This window comes from Staurois parvus, unplaced genomic scaffold, assembly GCF_062004578.1.
Source record: "Staurois parvus isolate SC_StPar_1 unplaced genomic scaffold, SC_StPar_1.0 ptg000929l, whole genome shotgun sequence".
NCBI lineage: Eukaryota > Metazoa > Chordata > Amphibia > Anura > Ranidae > Staurois > Staurois parvus.
Window position 1 is genome coordinate 2,477,573 of NW_028318725.1, and position 22,093 is coordinate 2,499,665.

Genomic DNA, 22,093 nt, shown 5'->3' on the forward strand with positions numbered 1-22,093 from the left:
GAGGAAGGGGGGGGGGGTGTAGGAACACTGCTCATGAAACCAAAAGGCTGAGACCTTAACAAGATGGCATGTCGCTACAACTTTGTGTCTCTGTTGCGCACAATCGTTACAGTAGGTACATGAACAGTCTCTCGCTTGTCCCTCCTAACTCTGTCGGCCAATATCTGGCAGGCAATCCAGACTATGCAAAGCTTTGGTTTGATTTTCAGCCTTTGGAAGTCATCAGATTAGAGTGACATTAGAAGTGGCCCTGCCCATGATCTTCCTGCCACAGTGCAAACTTCTGTCTCTCCACTCTCCAAGGAGACCCTCGCTTCTTGCCTGAATTGCGAGTCGTGGGTCTACAGTTTGACGCTTTCGATTCTGTTCCATATATCCATTTTCACTCTAAATCGTTTCATATCAACATTCTGGAAGCGTGGGACAAATAAACTTGGTCCGTAGACCATCCCACAAGTCTGACCCAGAAGGTCAGACTCTCTCTCTCTGGTATATTGGATTTCTAACCTGGCTCTAGAATTGGGGAAGCCCTTTCCTCTAAACACATGGAAAGCTCTCTCAGTGGGTGCTAGCTTATCAGGTTGGGGAGGAGTCCTGGATTCCCATGCAGTATTGAGGATTTGGTTGCCAGAGGAAGCCTTCTTTCACATCAATATCCTTGAACTCAGGGCGTTTTGGTTGTCTCTGCAACACTGGACCCAATTGTGAGGGCAAGTCGGACAATGCCATAACCGTGGCCTACATCAACCATGAAGAGGACACTAGTCATGTTGCAAAAAAAGATTATTTGCATATTCAGACCCAGTCCAGTGTCCACAGTCCACATAGGTCTGTAGGGAAAGTATGTGTGAACACAGAGATGCTTCAACACCTGAAATGCACATTAAAATTGCAAGCATAGGTGTGACTGCACTATTAAACTACACTTGTCATGGGAGAATTGCAGGGGTGGCCATTGCTGACCTCTCTCTGAGAATACTAGTTGCCTGGCTACCACACTGACCCTTGTGGCTTGTTGGGGCTGGTTACTGAGATAAATTAGTTTCAGAAAAAGCTACATACACCTCTAGTTAGTCAGAGCTTGCCCATATATTTGTACTGAGGTAAAAGGCACAGTAAATCCCTGCTAAGTGGAAAAGATATTGTGCCATTATGTCACTTGTAATTATGACACAAATATGATTATAAATGTACAGTGAAGCATTATTTGTAAATAATTATCAAACACATAAAATTTATCATCAGATTAACCTCCCTGGTGGTATTCCCGAGTGTAGCTCGTGGTTAATTATCAGTGCCAAAAGCGGTAACCCCAATCTACACTCGGGATTACCCTGCAGCGTTGCTCCGGGATCCCTGTTTCACTTACCTTGTCCTGTGCTCCCGCGATGTCTCCCCTGCAGCGTCTCTAGCAATGTCCTCCGGCCGATGCCAGCATTCGTCTTCCATTCCCTGCGAGCGTCGGGACGTACGGGGGCCGGAACCGGCAAGAAATTAAAATTTTTTAAAAAGAATTGAGTGATAATGATTCGTGGGGAAATTCGTCATCAGACACTGAAAACAATTTTGCGACTAAGCTCAGCAATGTGCGAACTTGGCGCTATATTTCAAATTTCAGTGTTTTTGGTTTGATTATATTATTGAATTAAATTTATTATTATTATATTATAATTTATACTTTCGTGTTTCAAGTTTTATCATACCCAGGATTTTTACTAGACTCTTGTTTGGACAGATTTCAGTGAGTTATTCCTAAGAATTACAGGCCTACAATAAAAAAAATACATATTTCCATACAAAAAAATTTACTGCTTTGAGCACAGAAATATTGACATAATCATACCGCTAGGGAGGGTAATAAATATAATATACAGTACCAAAACATAGTATATTAATAAAGCCGGGGAAAATGTATGCTTTCTTTTTTAAAGGGTTTAGCAAGATATTGGTCAGAGGACCGTATATGTTTTATAAAAATGTGTACATAAATATGTTTAGGCTGTTTTCTTCTGCTTGAAGATCTGGTCTGTTGGTGGTCCCTTGACATCATCGCGTACAATGCAGTACTGTTAACCCTGCAGTGTATGTGAAGGAGGCAAGCATGTGACCAAGGCATTGATCGAGGAAGCCTGACTGAGCCAGGGATAAGGCAAGTACAGTTGTGACCAAAATTATTCAACCCCCACTGAAATTGAGTGTTTTGGCCAGTTTGACATTGCTTTTGATCATTCAGTCATCTTGCTTACATTTACATTAAAGAGGCACTTGTAGGTCAGACAAATATAACATAACAGTTATAATGAAATAACCACAAATGTCTTTTCTGTGCTCACAGCATTATCAGTTTTATTCAACCCCCAAGTGACATTCAATCTTAGTACTTAGTACAGCATCCTTTTACAGTTATAACAGCTTTTAAACGTGAAGCATAGCTTGACACAAGTGTCTTGCAGCGATCTACGGGTATCTTCGCCCATTCTTCATGGGCAAAGGCCTCCAGTTCAGTCACATTCTTAGGCTTGCGCACTGCAACTGCTTTCTTTAAGTCCCACCAGAGGTTCTCAATCGGATTTAAGTCTGGTGACTGCGATGGCCACTCCAAAATGTTCCAGCCTTTCCTCTGCAACCATGCTCTAGTGGACTTGGAGGTATGCTTGGGATCATTGTCCTGTTGAAAGGTCCAACGTCTCCCAAGCCTCAGGTGTGTGACGGACTGCATCACGTTTCCATCCAATATCTCCTGGTACTGAAGAGAATTCATGGTACCTTGCACACGCTGAAGCTTCCCTGTACCTGCAGAAGCAAAACAGCCCCAAAGCATGATTGACCCTCCACCATGCTTCACAGTAGGCAAGGTGTTCTTTTCATCATAGGCCTTGTTCTTCCTCCTCCAAACATAGCGTTGATCCATGGGCCCAAACAGTTCTAATTTTGTTTCATCAGTCCACAGAACACTATCCCACAACTTTTGTGGTTTGTCCACATGGCTTTTGGCATACTGCAGTCGACTCTTCTTATTCTTTGGAGACAGCAAGGGGGTACGCCTGGGAGTTCTGGCACGGAGGCCTTCATTACGCAGTGTGCGTCTTATTGTCTGGGCTGAAACTTCTGTACCCACATCTGACAAATCTTTTCTCAGTTCCTCAGCAGTCACACGGGGACTTCTCTCCACTCTACGCTTCAGGTAGCGCACAGCAGTCGAAGTCAGCATCTTCTTTCTGCCACGACCAGGTAGCGTTTCAACAGTGCCCTTTGCCTTGAATTTGCGAATGATGCTTCCTAAGGTGTCTCTTGGTATGTTTAACATCTTTGCAATCTTCTTATAGCCATTGCCCTTCCTGTGAAGAGAAATCACCTCTTCTCTTGTCTTCCTGGACCATTCTCTTGCCTTCACCATGTTTGTAACCACACCAGTAAATGTCTAGAAGGAGCTGAGTATCACAGTCATTTTAAAGCTGCCTAATTGGTGCTTATTATGCTTGATTGCTGCTCGGTGACATCCACAGGTGTTTTCAATACCTGATGGAAAGCACCTGTATGAACCTCTGTTCTTCAGAGTGGTAGTCTTTAAGGGGTTGAATAATTGTGGCAATGAAGAAACCACATAAGAACCATTTACTACTGTATTACATAAACAATTGATGTCATTTTAGTTGCATTTGGGTAGTTACAACGTCCTTGTAGGATTTGATTCTGAATACAATTCCAAATGTACACTATAGTCCCTAAACCCCTTTACAGCATTGGGGGTTGAATAATTTTGGTCACAACTGTATTACACCTTATCCCTGCATCCCTAGACTAAATGTGCATTTAACCCTTGCAGTGCAGGGAGAAGGGGAGGTTGACTGCAACAGTAGATTTTGTCTATCTTGTGGAGTTCAGCTTTAGTGCTGGTTCACATATATGCAGATTGGGTGCAGTTTGAACCCCATCCAATCCGCATGACATGTGAAATAACATTGCTTCCTATGGTGCCTGTTCACATGTCTGGTGCTCTGGAAGTGTGGATTCAGTGTGAGATGAAAAAGAGTCATGTAAGATTTGTGAGCAGTGCTGTCAGGTTCACCTGTGGATTACAGGATATTATCTTCTATGGGAACTGTTTCTAAACTGCATATGTGTGAACAGGATAAAATCCAGACCTAATCCTGTCCTGAACCTGATGTAAACCTGACCTGAATTGCTGAATAACCACTGTTCATTTTGAAACCTGAGCTTAATCTACATTGCATATGTGTGAATCAACTCTTAAGGTTTTTGAAGAAAAGGTGTTTGTTTTAATTCTCTTAATCCTATACATTTTGAAGTGGTTATAAACCCTTGCATATAATCAGTGAAGTGACTGGCCTCATGTGATGCACAGAGATTAAACAAATTCTCTTGAATAAATTGTACCTGTTTTATCTGCTGTCTTCTCTCTTCTATAGACTATCAAAGTGCTTAATTTATAAATCTTGTATGAGCTGTCAGAATAAAGGGGGCAGAAAGTTGAAGTTGCACTCTGCAGAGCTCATTGAGGAGAGCTCTGAAAGCTGATTGGAGGGAAGAGAGACACCCCCTCCACACTGTTCAAAGGAACAGAGATGAGTTTGGCAGTCTGCTGAAGGTCCCTCCCCATCACTACTTTTCTCCATGTCAGGAAAACTTGTCAGAAGTGACTCATGCAGATAGCAGAAGAAGGAAGCAGCAGACCGAAATTACATTTGGTGCTCTTAATTGTGACAAATACACACTTTCGAGGGATATGCTTTGTTCATATTTCATCTGTGAGGTTTACAACCAATTATAAATCTGATTACATCTGTAGAAAAATGTAATATGTTTATATTCAGTACAGAGATACTTAAAAATAGTGTTTCAGTACTACAGCAGAACAAAGAAGATGAACTTTAACCTTTTTCTGAAACGGAAAAACAAAAGACAATCTTTTATAGGGAAGGATTAGTAGAAAATTTCGTATATACTAATTTGTAGTAAACGCCACAGTCTGTAATTTGGACGCTCATAATAAATTCCTATTTACATAGACTGAGCGGGCTGGCTAAGCTTCCCAATGCTGACAGAGCTCAGGGCCTCTGGTATGCTTGTGCTATTGACATACCAGGTACATCCATGGGGTACTGTAACAGGAAAATCTGTTTCTCTGCAGTTCCTGTTGCCAGGGTGGGCTCTTTTTATGTTATATCTGGCTTAAGGGAAATAGATTTTATATTAACCACTTGCCTACCGGGCACTTATACCCCCTTATGTACCAGGCCAATTTTCAGCTTTCAGCGCTGTCGCACTTTGAATGACAATTGCGCGGTCATGCAAGATTGTACCCATATGAAATTTTTATCATTTTTTTCTCACAAATAGAGCTTTATTTTGGTGGTATTTAATCGTTGCTGGGCACTTTACTTTTTGTGCTATAAGCAAAAAAAAGTGCAAAAAAATTTGAAAAAAAAAAAAGTTTCTTTGTTTCTATTATAAAATTTTTCAAACAGGTAATTTTTCTCCTTCACTGATGTGCGTTGATGAGGCAGCACTGATGGGCACTGATAGACGGCACTGATGGGCACTGATAGGCAGCACTGAAGGGCACTGATAGGCGGCACTGATAGGCAGCACTAATGAGGTGGCACGGATAGGCTGCACTGATAGGCATCACTAATGAGGTGTCACGGATAGGGGGCACTGATATGCGGCACTGATTGGTGGCACTGATAGGTGACACTGATAATGGGTACTGATAGACAGCACTGATAGGTGGCACTGACATCACTGCTGGGCACTGACTGGCACAACCGCTGGGCACTGACTGGTGGCACTGACTGGCAGCACTGCTGGGCTGCACAGGTGGGTGGCACTGGTGGGCACAGGTGGGTGGCACTGGTGGGCACAGGTGGGTGGCACTGGTGGATGGGCACAGGTGGGTGGCACTACTGGGCACAGGTGGGTGGGCACAGGTGGGTGGCACTGCTGGGCACAGGTGGGTGCATTGCTGGGCACAGGTGGGTGGCACTGCTGGGCACAGGTGGGCGGAACTTGTGTGTTGCACTGCTGGGCACCAATCATCAGGGCACTGATGATCAGTGCCAATCCCCGCTCTGACAACTGCCGGTTTTCGGCAGCACTTTCCTCACGCTCTGACAGCGTGAGGAAAGTGCAGCCGAGAACCGGCATTTGCATTTCCCGGTGATCAGCGTGTCATTGGACACAGCTGATCACGTGGTAAAAGGCCGCTGTGATTGGCCTTTTACCACGTCACGTGATCAGCTGTGTCCGTAGGACACAGCGATCATGGAGATCGCCGGGTGCGCGCCCCCGGGGGCGCGCAGGAGAGCGCGTTCTGGGAGGACGTCATATGACGTCCACCCAGAACTGGCCGGCCGCAGTGCAACCGTCATTCGGCTATCTGCGGTCGGCAGGTAGTTAAAGTGCTTGACATCCAAGTAGATAAAAAGGTTTCAGTGATACAATGTAAATATACAGTATAAACATAGAATACACCTATATCGATTACTTCTATAGTCATTTGTAAATACAAGGGCACCTACAGCGAAAGGGGTAATATTTCACCTTGTTTCAACTTTATAAAAAAAAACTTGCATACAAAATTAATGCAGGCCTCTAACACTTAAAAATCATTTAAATGTATTTTTTTTAAATGTAAGTACCTGAATTCAACCTTGTATCAGCCTCTTGCAATCCCGTTTAGCAGAGCAAGAGAGAGGCGCATAACAAAGAGTCAATCATTTGTGCTGCAGTGCTCATACAGTATTCATACTGTATTCTAACCAGGAACATCCTGATAGGAGGCAAGAACATAGTGACAGAGATGAGCTCATCAGTTTGCTGCTTCTTCTTTCACTGCTCAGTCACAGGCTGGGGGAGGGACAAGACGTGGTATTAAACCCCAAAACAAAGATTGGTTCCTGCTGCTGTCAATCAAATCAAAGCGGGGCTGAGCCACACTGTGTGTGTTTATAGATGCACACAGCCTGGCTCAGGAGCGAGTCTGCAGGTGCTTCCTAGGGGTATGTACCAAGAGGAGGATAAGCTGAGAGCACTGCTGTGGGGACCCCACAAGAGGAGGTTCGGGGGGTGCTCTTTGCAATACCAGGCAAGTATAAACCTGTTTGTTATTTTATAAGAAAAAGACCTTTACAATCACTTGTGCACTAGTAGATATAGATGACTAACAAATAAAAGCCGAACTCCTGCTAACATTTTTACGGCAGTTTCAGCAAACCGTTTTTTTTTCTTTTCTTTTGTCATGAATGTTTTACATAAATGAAAGCTAATCATTGTAAGCAAGTGTCAAATGGTTTCCTTCATCCCTCTGACACCTTTGCTGGACAGCTTGATCTATTAACCACCTTCCGCCTGCCCTATAGTACAATGACGGGCGCAACGTGGTTCTCTCGTTCTGATAGGACGTCATATGACGTCCTACCATTCTCACTGCGCATGCGTGGCGATCGCTGGCGCGCTGTGTCCCTCGGACACAGCGGATCACTGAAAGAGCCAAAGATGTCGGCTCGGTCATGTGATCAGCTGTGTCCAATCACAGCTGATCACATGTAAACAGGGAAATGTCGGTTATCGGCATTTCTCTCCTCTTGAGCTGTCACGCTGACAGCTCGAGAGGAGAGCCGGTAATCGGCTTTCCGTGGAAGGGACATGTACACTGATCATCAGGGCACTGATGATCAGTGTGCCCTGATGATCAGTGTGGCCCCAGAAGTGCCACCTGTCAGTGCCCATCAGTGCCACGTGTCAGTGCCACATCAATGCCACATATCAGTGCCCATCTGAGCTGCCTTTCAATGTCACCCATCAATGCCAATCCGTGCCACCTATCAGTGCTAGTCAGTGCCGCCTATCAGTACCAGTCAGTGCCATATATCAGTGTCATGTATCAGTGCTGCCTTTCAGTGCCCATTAGTGATACCTGTCAATGCCCATCAGTGCAACCTACCAGTGCCTCCTCATCAGTGCCCATCAGTGCCACCTATCAGTGCCCATCACTGCAGCCTCATTAGCGCACATCAGTGAAGGAGAAAAATCACTTATTTACAAAAGTGTATAACAAAAACTAAGAAAAAACTTTTTTTTTCAAAATTTTCAGTGGTTTTTGGTTTGTTTAAGAAAAAATTAAAATCCCAGAGGTGATTAAATACAACCAAAAGAAAGCTCTGTCTGTCTCAAAAAAATGATAAAAAGTTCATATGGGTACAATGTTGCATGAATGGAAGCTGGAAATTGGCCTGGGCAGGAAGGGGGTATAAGTGCCCTGTAGGCTAGTGGTTAAAAGAAATTGAAAAATAACAGACTTACTGGTCAGGTCACCAGGTAAAAATAAAATAAAAATGTCTAAGAACAGAAAAGAAATGCAGCAACCACATCAAAGAATTGGAAAGCTAAATATATGTGTGTATGCGTTTGTGTGTTTTTTGTTTAGGTTTTAATTCTGCTTTAACCACAATAGAGATTAATTAGGTCTTCTACCCTGACAGACAGAGGGCTCACTATGTAACAGAGCTGTGTACATATAAGGACCAGATGGACAGGAATACAAATCATTTATGAGGTAAAATAGCTTCAATGTATGCATTTCACCTCTGTAATTATCTGTTTGCTTGGAGTACTGATTTAATTCCTGTACTGTCCATTTTTCAAGCCCCTGACAAAAATTTTCTGACACGCTGAAACATATGGCAAAGCTTACTGAATCTCATCTGGTGTCAACAAAGTTTGGAGCTGTGGCTGAGTGAATTTTAGCTTATATGGCTTTAAAAGCAGACTGTAACTTGTTAGAGGCTCATTATAGCTTTCGTATCCTAGCTTTTTTTCACATTGATTTGTTTTTGCCATAGTAACACCAGTTCTACCATTTGTGAATGTTGTTTGTTTGACCACGTTAGAAAAATGTATGTTTCAGAAAATAAAAGTAGGTTAACCCAATCCAACAGGATCCAAAGCACAGCTGTGACAGTTTAAAATGCTTAAACTGTGGCACTAGTGATAAATCTATCAATTCTGCCTGATCTGTCAAATGACATAATTTTTGTCTGGTAAAGTGGGCATGGCAGTTGCCTTTAAAAATGTCTGAACTTCAGTCATGCTTTCCTGTAGATGTATTGGTTGGTGGTGTAGTTCAATCCCTACAGTTTAGTCACAAAAATTACCTGTAATGAAGGATACCCCAAATTATGTAGGGAGCTGGATCCTTAAGAGCTCTTTACTGCAGGGATACCCCGTCCTCTTCTTGTCTATAAACTTCTGGGACTGGAGTTGTTAACTGCTTCAGTTTCACAGGCAATAAAGCAGTACAGTTGGTCCAACGGGTCCTGTTCCCCCCTTCTCCTCCATTAAAAAGAGTTCTTTCATTGATTTCACTTCCTTTAACACTATCTGTGAATGCTGGAGAACACCCTATGACTCGCCAAGCTCTCCCCCATTTACAGACAGTATAATTCTAGAAAGATCTTTACTTAGTAGGGGAGGAGGAGGTGGCTCCCCCGTTGGATCATCTGTTTTGCTGTTATCATGAAAGAGAGAGGAAGGCGCCTCTTAAGTGCAGTATAGACAATTTATTAGTGAACAATAGATGAATTACACTTACAAGATAAATAGTTGAAAAGACCATCTGTGATGTGTTAAGATCTAGGTGAGGCATCCAGCCATCCAGCGGCAACTCGGTCCATGGGATCAGGAAGTGTGAGGCTGGATGCCTTACCTGGATCTTAACACACCACACGATGAGTCTGTTTAACTATTTATCTTGTAAGTATTGTAAGTGCAATTCATCTATTGATCACTAATAAATTGTCTATACTGCACTTAGAGGTGCCTTCCTCTCTTTTTCATGTTTACTGCATTAGAGCCTTGCTTCTACCCTAAGAAGAGCTGCCTCAGTGTTATTGCTCCCATCCATCCCTGATACCCATCTGGCACCAGCTACAGAGGTTGGGCTCTAAAAAGCTCGCCCTATATATTATACATTTTCTGTTTTGCTGTTTATGCCTGAAAATTCAAAGCTGATAACCATTTCAGCACCAGAAGTTCAAAGACAAGAAGACAGCATTCAAAAAGAAGAGAGGGCATCCCTGCAGTGAAGATTTCTCCAGGATCCTGCTGCCTGCATAGGTTGGTGAGGTGACTAAAGCTGTAGAGATCTTTTTTCATGTAGCTGAACTTCAGCTTTAAAGCAGTATTAAACCCCCAAACCAAAAATGTTAAATATTTCAGCTTAACAATCAGATGTGGTGGCCACATTAGTTTTCTTTTCTTTGACTTTTTTCCCCCTCTATTTTCACCTGGTGATCTGGCTAGTAACATACCTCCTGTATTAGTGAGACACAACTCCTAGAAGAATGAGCCAGGACACGGCAGACAGCGGCATTGTCAGTCTAAGGGGATGGGAGTGTTAAATGTATTAACAAATTTGAATTCAAATAGTAAATTGAAGCCACACTCCAGCTAACACTTTATAATCCATTACAGCAAACATTTTTTACCTTTGGGGATAAAGGTTTTACATGAATAAATAAAAGCTGATCATTTTAATCACTACTGGCAGTGGTAAATGGTTTGTCTCATCCATATGAACCGATACATTCTGCTTGAGAGCTTGAGCTTCTGAAACACAGCAACGTTGCTGGCTGAATCACCAGATGAAAATAGAAGAGAGCCAAAAAAAAATGAAAACTAATGCTACCATCACATCTAAGAATTGGTAAACTACAGTGTAATAAGTGTTCGCTTTTCGGTTTAATACCACTATAACGTGCACCTCCTGTGAATAACTATTTTTATTCTTGTTACAAACTTAAAATAAATGCTAAAAGAAACAAATTCTATCCAAAAATACCTTGTAGATGCTTGAGTGGTTGGTGCCTGCCTGTCTTTCAGAGCGCATCACAGCCTAGAATCTTGGAGCACTCTGTGCACATATCAAAATCCAAGCTGGGGTCACTTCTTCCTGCTTCTTGTGCTCATATATTGATCAAGAGAGGCTATACAAGAAAATCTGTATCCACAATTATGTCAAAAAATTGATTTTGAAAAATCAATAAAAACAGATTTATTGCAAATTCCATCTAAAACAAAAAAGATATTATTGTACAATAGAACACATCTCGAACCAGTTGCTGCTTGCAATATTATACATCAATCAATTAAAATTGTGGTGTTCTTTTTATACCATTCAACATTTAGGTATGGGATCTTGCCCACAGTCCTGGGGTACACTCCCCAGGACTGTGGGCAAGTACTCCCCACTACTCAGCCCTCCTGCTCTTCCACTACTCAGTCCTCCTGCTCCTCGACCTCTCCACGACCTTTGACACCGTCGACCACCCCCTCCTCACTAAACTGCACTCCTTTGTCATCAGGGACGCTGCTCTCTCCTGGCTCTCCTCCTACTTATCCCAACGCTCCTTCAGCATTCGCTATAACGCTGCCACCTCCCCCTCTCTCTCCTTCTCTGTTGGTGTCCCCCAAGGCTATGTCCTCGGACCCCTCCTCTTCTCCATCTACACCTCCTCCCTTGGCAAACTGATACACTCCCACGGCTTCAACTATCACCTCTATGCCGACGACACACAAATTTACCTCTCCACCCCTCACCTCACCCCCTCTCGCTCCGTCCACATCGCCCACCTCCTGAACGACATATCAGACTGGATGTTGCTCCATTTCCTCAAGTTAAACCTGTCCAAAACCGAGCTCCTAGTTTTCCCCCCAGCCCACGCCCCCTCCCCCATATCCTCTCCATCACGACTAGCAACGCCACCATCAATCCCAACCCACACGCCAAAGTCCTGGGTGTCACCCTGGACTCAAACCTTTCCTTTCAACCTCATGTCCAATCACTATCAAAGTCATGCAGGCTTCACCTCCGCAACATCTCCAAGATACGTACGTTCCTCACCCCAGACACTGCTAAACAACTTGTACACTCCCTCATTATCTCACGCCTGGACTACTGCAACTCCCTTCTCACTGGCCTACCCAAACAAATGCTATCCCCACTCCAGTCTATCCTGAACTCAGCGGCTAGACTCATCCACCTCACCAACCGCTCCACATCTGCCTCTCCCCTCTGCCAATCCCTTCACTGGCTCCCGATTGCCCAACGTATTAAATTCAAATTACTAACTCTGACATACAAAGCCATTCACAACGCTGCCCCAAACTACCTCACTGACCTGATACCCAAATACCACCCTACCCGTGCCCTTCGCTCCTCACAAGACCTCCTACTCTCTAGCTCCCTGGTCTCCTCCTCCCACGCACGACTCTTATCATTGTCCACTTCTATGGCACCCTCATAATAAGTAGTAAAAGAGGTAATCAACCTTGAATTTAACATTGAATTGAAGAATGCACTGTTTTTTGTCTTATATCTTTTCAACTTTTAAATGATAGGGGGTGGGCTGTGGAGGTGTGCCGCTGGCCACGCTGTGTCTCTGCTCTGGCTCCCTGTGAGTCCGGGTCATCTGGTTCGAGATGGACCTTCTAGGACAATATCAATTAGACACTGCCAAATGGTACTGATACCTTAATGATAATTGTAAGTGATTTGATATATTATGTCTAATATACCTGCTTATTTGTGCCCACTTTGTATTTTTATTTATTTTTTATCTCAATTCACCCCTGATTTATTACATGCTCTAGTGCAGTGTTTCTCCACCTTTTTTTCCAGTCAAAGCACCCTTTAAAAATCAGCACAATCTCGAGGCATCCCATTCTAAAATGTAAAGAACTAAACTTTACACAAAGCAGCAATATCCACACACGTAGGACAGTCAACATTAGAGGTACACTGGTACTGACTAGTACTCCAAAGTTCCACTTCTCCCTCACTCAGCTATAGTGACCCCAGTGCCGATGGAGAGGGGGGGGGGAGGTAAACAAGGATGCAGAAGAAGAAGAAATAGAATATGCAGAAGAAGAAGAAATAGAATATGAAGTGAAGAAGAAGAAATAGAATATGAAGAAGAAATAGAATACGAATAAAAAGATGACATAGAATATGCAGAAGGAGAAAAGGTGGCAACATTGTATCTATTTGTATCCATTTCGGATACAGATGTTTCTATTCGGATACAAATAGATACAATGTTGCTATACTTTTAAATGTCAAATATAATATCGGGCTGAAATTCTTTTTTTCTTCATATTCTATTTCTTCTTCTTCATATTCTATTTCTTCTTCTCATTCATTTTCTATTTTTTTCTTTTCCTTCTTCGTTCATGTCACTGCTCATGCGCATTTTTAAAAATCGGAAAAAGATCGGCAAATTTGTCCATCATTGCCGCGAAAATCGGCAGAACGACAAATTTGGCCGATTATTTTCCAGCAAGACCGATAATCTAAAAGGTCAAAAATCACGAAAAATGACCAACTGATTACCGCACTAACGATCCGAAAATCGGCTGATTTTTTTTTTTTTTTTTTTTTTCTTTTTTTTTCTTTTTTCGGCCGATTTTCGGTTGTTTTTCATCTCATCTATGGCCCACATAAGTTAAGTGTTGAGCCGCAACTTATTTCTTTTTTTTTTTTTTATTCAGTAGAGAAGAATTACAACCTCCTGTAAAGTTTTTGTTGCTAGGTACAGGGGTTTAGCGAAAAAAAAAAATGGAAACACTACATGATTTGCAGGTGTGAAAGTGACCACATGTTTTACGTTTGAAATTGGAAGCGATGTAACATTCTTTTGCTTCCATTGTGTGATGAGATGCCTAGCTAACAGGTGCGAAGCCTCACTCGTCATTCACTTTGTGCGCTGCTAGTAATACGGAGTCATGTCAGAGCTTACCGAGCTTCAAAGAGGACAAATTGTTGGTAAATCCAACACAACAAACACTTTACTCCTGCGCTAGGAAAGGACTCAGTAGACCCAATAGGAATGTTCTGGAATTTTCTGGAATATGCACTGCTTGCTGCCCTCAACAGACCGGGGTGGTCCAAATACACTGGATACAAATGGAGAAACAGAAAAAGGGCGCACCGACCTAGTGCATTATCATTTAAAATAGATTATTGAAGAAACAAAATAGGTATCATACTCACAATGGTTGGCTCTGAGGAAGAGGTTGTGTCCTCGAGACGCGTTAGCCAGTTGGTCATCCAGGGTTCCATCGTATGGACTCAGATGTTGTTTGTTGTTTACATCTTGTTCAGTTTGACATGCCTGTGTTATTATGTCCATTGTGAGTATGATGCCTATTTTGTTCAATAAATTATTTTAAACGATAATGCACTAGGTTGGTGCGCCCTTTTTCTGTTTCTCCATTTGTATCTGACAAATTGTTGGTGCCTGCTTAGCTGGTGCCTCTGTGACTGAAGTTGCCAATTTGCCATGTCGTGACTTACAGTATCAAGGCTTATGACTGCATATGCAGTTTCGTAGCTTTCATGCAAAACATGGTCACTTTCACACCTGCAAAGTATGTAGTGTAGTGTCCTTTTTTTGTTTAACCCCTGTAGTTTCATTCTCTCGCTTTGGTGAGCATTGCCATTGAGACAAATATTGATGGGAAATCCAGATATCCTCACTTTGTAGAGATCTTCTTGCTTTCTGTTGTGCTTCCAAACCATGAAGTGAAGGAAAATCTCCCCAGTAGGTCACAGATGGCAAAAATAAACCAGCAGCTCTCTTAATGAAGGAGGAGCTTTGGGTTTGGTTCAAACCTGGCCTTCAATCGAACTTTGCAAGCTACTGTCACTCCTACCCAAATGAACTGATTTTAGGGCATTTCCTGTCCCACAGGTACAAAGGTGCTAGGATGTCTGTGACATTGACTTAATATGACCTTGAAAAAAAAAAGTTTTGCTTTATATACTCTTGCCAATAAGCCCTATTCCGGAATCTTTTTGGGAGGGATGGTAAATAGTTTTAGCCCAGAGTAGGCTTTTAAGATTTGCCTAAAAGAAGATTTACTTGTTCCTAAATTATTATCACCACACAAGTAACATTGTAATTGAATGTGCAACTCTTCAGCAGGTGAGATGGCGATTGTTTTGTTTCCTTCAGTGCTTTATTACAAATGTGACAATTTTGAACCATTTTTTTTCAGTTCGACCTGGTTCACACTGATGCAATTTCAGATGTGACTTGGGTTGCTCTGAATCGCATGACAATGGAAGTAACATTGGTTCCAATGGTGCCTTTTCACATCAATGAAGCGCAGCTGCGATGTGAATTTGGGGAGTCCTGTGCTACTTTGGCGTGATGCAGTGTGATTTTGCTGCCCCCTAGCCTTCAATGGAAATGCATCAAAATTGTGTCTACATTCATTTTTGTATGAGATTTGTGCTGGCTGTTAGGGGCTGGCACCTGTCGGTGTCCTAGCAACCAGTGACTCCAGTGTTGTGGGGGCAAGGGAGATCTAATTCATATGATGTGACAATGTCCTGAATTATTCAGATATTGGAAAGATGTGACTTGCATTATTTTTTCAGTGTGTATATATGATTACGGCTGCTTTAATCCCCATAGTTTGTCTGTTGAGCGCAATGGATGAGGAAATCTTTATCCCACCGATCAATATTGCAGTCCTTAGACTTTTATATGTTGCCCACAAACAAAGTAGAGTCTTTGGATGTGCCCTTATGCCCCAATCAAGAAACATTGGGTTTACCAAGTTAATTTCCTTCTAAAATTGACATACCAGCATAAAAATGCTCACTGTAAATTCTTTGCTTTTTGGCAAATGTGGCTTGATACTCCCAGGCTTGCACCTCCCCAGTTGGTTCTGCATAGGCTTCTGCAGGTGTGAAAAGCTAAACATCCCAGGATCTTATCTGTGTGTCAGTATCCCGTTCTGATCATGGTATTGGAGCAAATGTCTCACAATATGGTTCTTCATGTCTTCATATTATTGAATAGCGGATTTATTTGCCATGGACGTTTGGTGGCATTTTCCTTGCTGTTTTTCTATCTTTTTTATTCATTTATTTTTTGTATTCTGTACTGCTGTGTTGTTTTATCTGTTTCCCAGATGTACTTGGAATACTATCTGTTCAAATACTGAATTGGTAGTACACCCCTGCTATGATGTATGTCTCTCCTACAAAGGGCCAGATGGCTCATTTACATTGCTTTTTTGTTTACCAATTCCTGTATGTATTGTCTTTATGTTCAATAAAAATTTCCTTGATAAAAAAAACAAAAACAAAAAAAACAACCAGTGATTCATATGTGTAAACAAAAAAAGCGACATAAAATAAAAAGGTGTGCTGGTCACCCCGGCCTTCCAAATCTATACTAGGTATCCCCCTCCTGAACCATACCAGGCCACATGCCATCAACATGGTGGGGGTACTTTGACTTGGCACACAGGCCGCTTCCCCCCCCCCCCCCAACACACACAACCCTGGGCCAGTGATTGTGGGGGTGTCGGGAGGTGGGTGTAACTGACTTATTGTAATCTGGAAGTCCCCTGGAACAAAGAGACCCCAAGATCCCCCTCCCTTTGTGAATGAGCATAGTACCCTTACTCTTTCTCTTTCTATCGAAAGTAAATAAAAATACAAGACAGTTTTTGTCATGTTCTTTATTAAAAAAAAAAAAGAAAAGAAAATGTCCCTCTATGTAAATAATGATAAACGCCAGCGGCCGATCAACACGATAAAAAGTCCGCCAAACACAACCACTCCTGTTTCACAACTTGCTTGAATAACGCTCATTCCCCCACTTCCCCCTTCCCTGCCTTGCTAGACTGCATGCTCGAATGTGGACCTGGTAGGGATTGGGGAGGGGGGATCCACATGCTGTTTTAAGAAAAAAAAAATTGTTGTCTTATTACATTTTGCGGTCAGTGGGGGAACATTCATCGCTGTTAGGACGCCAGCAAGTGCCAGCTCCTTAAAGTGGTTGTAAAGGCTCAAGGTTTTTTACCTTCATTTATTCTATGCCTGAAGGTAAAAAACCTTCTGTGAGCAAAAGGCCCCCAATACTTCCCTGAGCTCCATCTCGATCCAGAAACCTGCACAAGAGCTGTGTCTCTCCCTCTTCATTGGCTGAGACCGCATCAGGAGTTATTGACTACTGTCAGTCACAAACAGTGAACCAATGAGGAGAGAGCGGGTGCCCCATAGTAAGCTGCTTGCTATGGGGTTAGGAGGGAGGAGCCAGGAATGCCAGCAGGGGACCCGAGTAGAGGAGAAAAAAGGCTGCTCTGTGCAAAACCACTGCACAGAGCAGGTAAGTATAACAACATGTTCTGCCTTTTAATATCACTTTAACAACTGATGACTGATCCCAGCTGGCTGACGGCAGGAATGAGTTGCAGTAAACACACATTAAAAATGTTTCAAAAATGCATCAAGTCACACTGTAGCTGTGCTAGAAAATCGCATTGAAAAATGCACTGTACCAGTGTGAACCTAGCCTTACTCTGCAGACTGGTCAGTTAGGATTATGATGTTAGCAAAGTGCAGCCTTAACGTTTCTTTGTGTTTGGCTCCAAGTACAAAGAGAGCCCATGTTCACATCGCTGGGCAAATGCTGTTGATTTCCATTTTATTGCTGTAATAATTTGTTTAAAACATAATGCTTGCTTTATGTTTGTGATTTTGTATTCTTTTTTTTTTTTTCCTGGCGGTTTAAATGTTTTTTTTATTTGATTCAAGAAATGTATTCAGCAAAAAACTTGGACCAAAAGAAAAATGTTTTCTTTCTTCTCTTACAGGTAACACCTATGAAGTAGTGTAATGGCTTGCCTCACAATGACGGAAATGAGCATGAGTACAGTTTCTGCTGTTCGCCTGAGTGGAGATGCCTTGCTGCATAGTGTATCGAAGCCAAGTGAACCAGGCTTCTACATTTTTCTATATCATACATTGGGAAAGCCTGATGGAGACTATCTTGCATTACCCCCAGGGGAATATGTTGCAGAAGAAATTTGTATCACTGCAGCAAAGACCTGTGGTAAGTGCACATACATTTGTGAGTAGAACTAGTATTTCTATGTTACTATATACAAGCAGGGGGAAGCAGAGAAATCGTACAAGCACTTTTTTTTTTTTTTCTTTTCTTTTTTTTATAACATTACATGCATTTTGGAAAGTGACTTGTCATCCAGGTGTGTTTTTAGCAGTGTACAATCATGTCTATGTGCATTATACTTGGATTGCATGTTAAAGTATATCTACAGCCAAAACGTTTTGTTAGTTTTGAATGATGTGGAAAAGTTTTTGAACTGCTGTCGGGTTTTACTCAGAGGCTTCATTGGAGAGTCTTTCACTACCTGTCTGGCAAAAAAAAAAAAGTTGTCACTGGGACAATAAGTGAGGGGAAATCTCTCTAACCACATAGACAGAAGTAAAAATGCTTAAAATCAGAAGCCTGTTTCCCTGTTGCATATTTTCCCTAATTTCCTTACTCATAAAAGGATCTCCCCAGGTGAGAAAAGAGGGTAGATCTGTCCCCGGATAACAGTAAAACCTGACAGGAGTTTTGGCCTTTCTCCATTCTATCTAGAATTTAAAAAAAAAAAGTTTTGGGTATGGTACACTTGACTATTTGCGTACTGGGGCTGATTTTTTTTTTTTTTTGGCACACATGTGAATATCAGCATTTTTTTTTGCTAGAAAATTACTTTTCACTCCCAAGCAATTAATATATTATATATAAATGAGTGTGGGTGTATGTATGTATGTGAACGTACGTGTGTGTGTGTATATGTGTTTGCGTATATATAAATATATATATAAATATATATAAAACAGATTGTGCTTGGTTAATTGCTGCCCTGATTGTAACAGCCAGGAAATGATGGTTCTGACACTGGAAGTGATGAAATCATTGTAGCTTCTGGGATCAGACTTTCAGACTTACCAGGGTCCCATACTCCCCAGAGGAACGGGAGAGCCCAGGAACCATAGGAAAGGGGGGGGGGGCACCTCTGAAAAACTGTAAAAAGGTTCTTTTCATTTCTTGTGTGCACATGCAACTGTTCCCATTACGGAGGTTCTCCTTTTTTTTTTTTTTCCCTTTTGTAGTCATTGGGACAGGAAGGTAAGGGGATTGCTATTTGGATTTTAACACTTGTTTCTCTTGTGTGAAATTATTACTTGGTTACTAGTGTTCTCAGGGAAAATTTCCCCTCTATTGCTTTTCTGGGGACAACACAGAATTTGGGATTTTCTTTTACTTTCAGTGATAATCATGGTAAACAGGACAAATAGATAGGGTTAATCTCCCTAATAAAGACACAGACAGCAATAAAAACTGACAGGTGTTCTACTCCATCTCCACTCTATCCAAAACTAAAAAAAAATGTTTTGCCTTTAGGTATACCTAAAGTTATGCTGCTAATAACAACGATAGTTTACAGACAATAAACAGTTGCGTTATTATAATGGTCACTAAGGGAAAATATTGCAATTTGTTCTTGTAATTCCTCAGGAGTCCTACTGCCACTTTATGGGGTAGCTGTGTATAAAGTGTTTCTTTGGCAACGCACTGAATATCGTTTTAGACGTTTTAATACTATGCTTAAGAGTGTAACAAAATTGGAAACTAAGACTAATCAACTAACACAGATATGAGATTTTTTTACATTTATTTTAATGTGTATATTAGATACTTCAATATGCATCACATACATCACAAAATATTCAAAGTGGTTTATATGACACATTTTATTAGCTTCACTTTCCTAACATGCCTAGTTAGCATAATCCCTATCATCCAATAGAAGGAAACTTTCCCCTGTCATTTCATTGTATTGTTTTAAACATAGCAGCAATATGCTACACTACAAAAGCGCAAAATATAATACACAGTATTCAGATAATGCATGTATGATAAGTTTTGTTTCCAGCTATACAGATCCTTTCAAAATGGGTTTAAAGGACATCTGTCATAAAAAATAGAATCTGTTAGTGAAGGCTTATGAATAGATAGGTTTAACTTCAGCACCCCAGAACTAGTACGTGGAACTTGAATCGGGAACCATAAACATGATTTTTTTTGGCTTCATGATTCACTTTGATGCAGAGAAACTGTGATGTTGCAGAGATAGTCAGAAAATCCAAAATGTGTCCTCATGGGGAGATTCATCCTTTCTTCCTGTCCTGGTAACCACTGTCTGTCGGACAGGAAGTTAAGAGAGTCTCCAAAATGGAAAAGCATAGCACATAAATCTGACAGGTTCTAACCCGTTACCACTCAATATTCTGGAGTAATATAATTTTTATTGAAATGTCCCTATTAAGCAAGATGCAAATGTGAATCATGAAATATGTTAATAGTTTACTCTATTTTTTTGCTTCCTAGTACCAGTCTTTGGTTTAAAAAGAAATCATACTAAACTCAGTCAGCAATATCTTAGAAATGATGTACTTCGTAAGGCTTGATATCTCCTTTAGTGTTAGATGCTGGCAAATCGGTGTCTTTCCACTTGTGGTTTTACAGGCCACAACATGCTTTGTCATTCATCTTTCTCTGGTGTAATATAAAAAATACCCTTGCTCCTGATGATTGCAGCACCTTTCCCAGAGCTGCTTCCAGCTGCCCAGGGATTCTAACTCCTAATGCTGTCTATTAGAAATTAGTATCCCCTGTTGGGCTATTGTATTATCATAGCCGACATTTGATGAATGTAAACGAATCTCAGATGCTATATAGGACTAAGACTTAGATTTGTTGCTTCGAAAGGGTTAAAAAAAACTATTTTGAAAAAATTGTAATGGTCAAAAAATGTGCCACTGCAACAAAACAGTTACCTTTCCTACTGCCCACAATGTTGCTTCTTTTATTGTTGAAGCTTGAAGAATCTTCTGAACCCAACAGTTAAAGAAATGCCTAATTCCTGGACCTCCTCAATATGTTTGTTTTTTTTCTGCCCCCTCTGTTACTACAGGACACTGTATTAGAGTGGGGGACAGTTGGAGGAATCACAGTGTTTGGCAAGGCACAGTTCTGGAAGTGAAGAATTCAAAAATTTCAAACACCTGGTTTCTCTTCAATAAAGCAGCTTATGGTGGCATTGGCAGATGAAACTGAATATTCTTTGTGGGGGACATATTTTTGACTAGTTTGATTTTAGTGGCAGTGTTATCCTAAAGGGAATCTGTCAGGACTAAAATATGAAAGCAGCTCTTAAAAACCTATTTATTTTCTTTTTCTTTTTTTTAAGAAGGACATTGCCTTTTATTTGTTACTTTCTTTTACCAAAGATTTTATTAAGCATGTTGATGGAAACATAGAAACCATGACAAATCGTATGATACAAAACGACAACAAACAGTAGAGGATAGGGAAACAAAATACAATAAATACAGAAATACACATATAAGATCCACATTGGGGTCTAGATAACATTGTTTAAGGCAGAGGGTCATGAGGCCCACAACCACATGCAGAAATATAAAGGCTACATGCAAGAAGACAGCAAAAAAAAAAAAAAAAAACACAGAGAATCATAGATTTGTTAGATGACAATAACAAATGATCAACAATTGGTCTAATATAAACAAACCATATGAAAGAAGAAAAAGGAGTCAAGTAGACTCCCCACTCCCCCCCCCCAATCCATAGAAAACTGAAAAAAAAAAGGAAGAAAAAGAGCGTAGAGAAGAAAGAGACAGGCCGGCAAAGAAAAAAAGTTTGCCTGGGGGGGCAGAGCTGAGAGACATGATCCCCATAGTAGGCAAAACCCAGCACATCATAGGTTTGTAAGTTTTGTGGTAAAATGAGAAACCAGATGGTAATCCACCCATGGTTGCTAAACAGAGAGAAGCTTATCATGTTTATCCTTCAACACCGCCATCAATTTTTCATTGATAAAGAAACCTTGGATTCTGGACCTGACGACCTCAAATTGTAGAGTAGGGGATTTGCAAGAACCTGCAATAGTCTGCTTAGTAGCCATAAAAAAGAAATTGACCAACGGGGTTTGTAAGGTAGGCCACGAAGCGGCTTAAAAAGTAAGGCCTCAATAGGATCTTTTTTAAGGTTAATGGACGAAACTGAATAAATAAGATTATAAACTCTAGTCCACAAGCGGCAGGTCCACTAAATGAGGAGCATCGTACCCTCTAGAGAGCAGCCACAGAAACTCTTAGTCATAATCTGGTATAAAT

General features: G+C 41.4%; 1 protein-coding gene across 1 annotated transcript in view; it reads left to right on the forward strand.

Moving 5' to 3' along the window:
- The window catches only part of LOC149441973 (tyrosine-protein kinase JAK2-like), a 118,468-nt gene that overhangs the window by 55,224 nt on the left and 41,151 nt on the right, over nucleotides 1–22,093 (forward strand). The window contains exon 2 of the mRNA XM_089656691.1: nucleotides 17,695–17,933. Within this exon, the coding sequence (XP_089512817.1) occupies nucleotides 17,717–17,933 (217 nt within the window). The 5' untranslated portion in view covers nucleotides 17,695–17,716. The remainder of the gene's footprint in view (nucleotides 1–17,694; nucleotides 17,934–22,093) is intronic.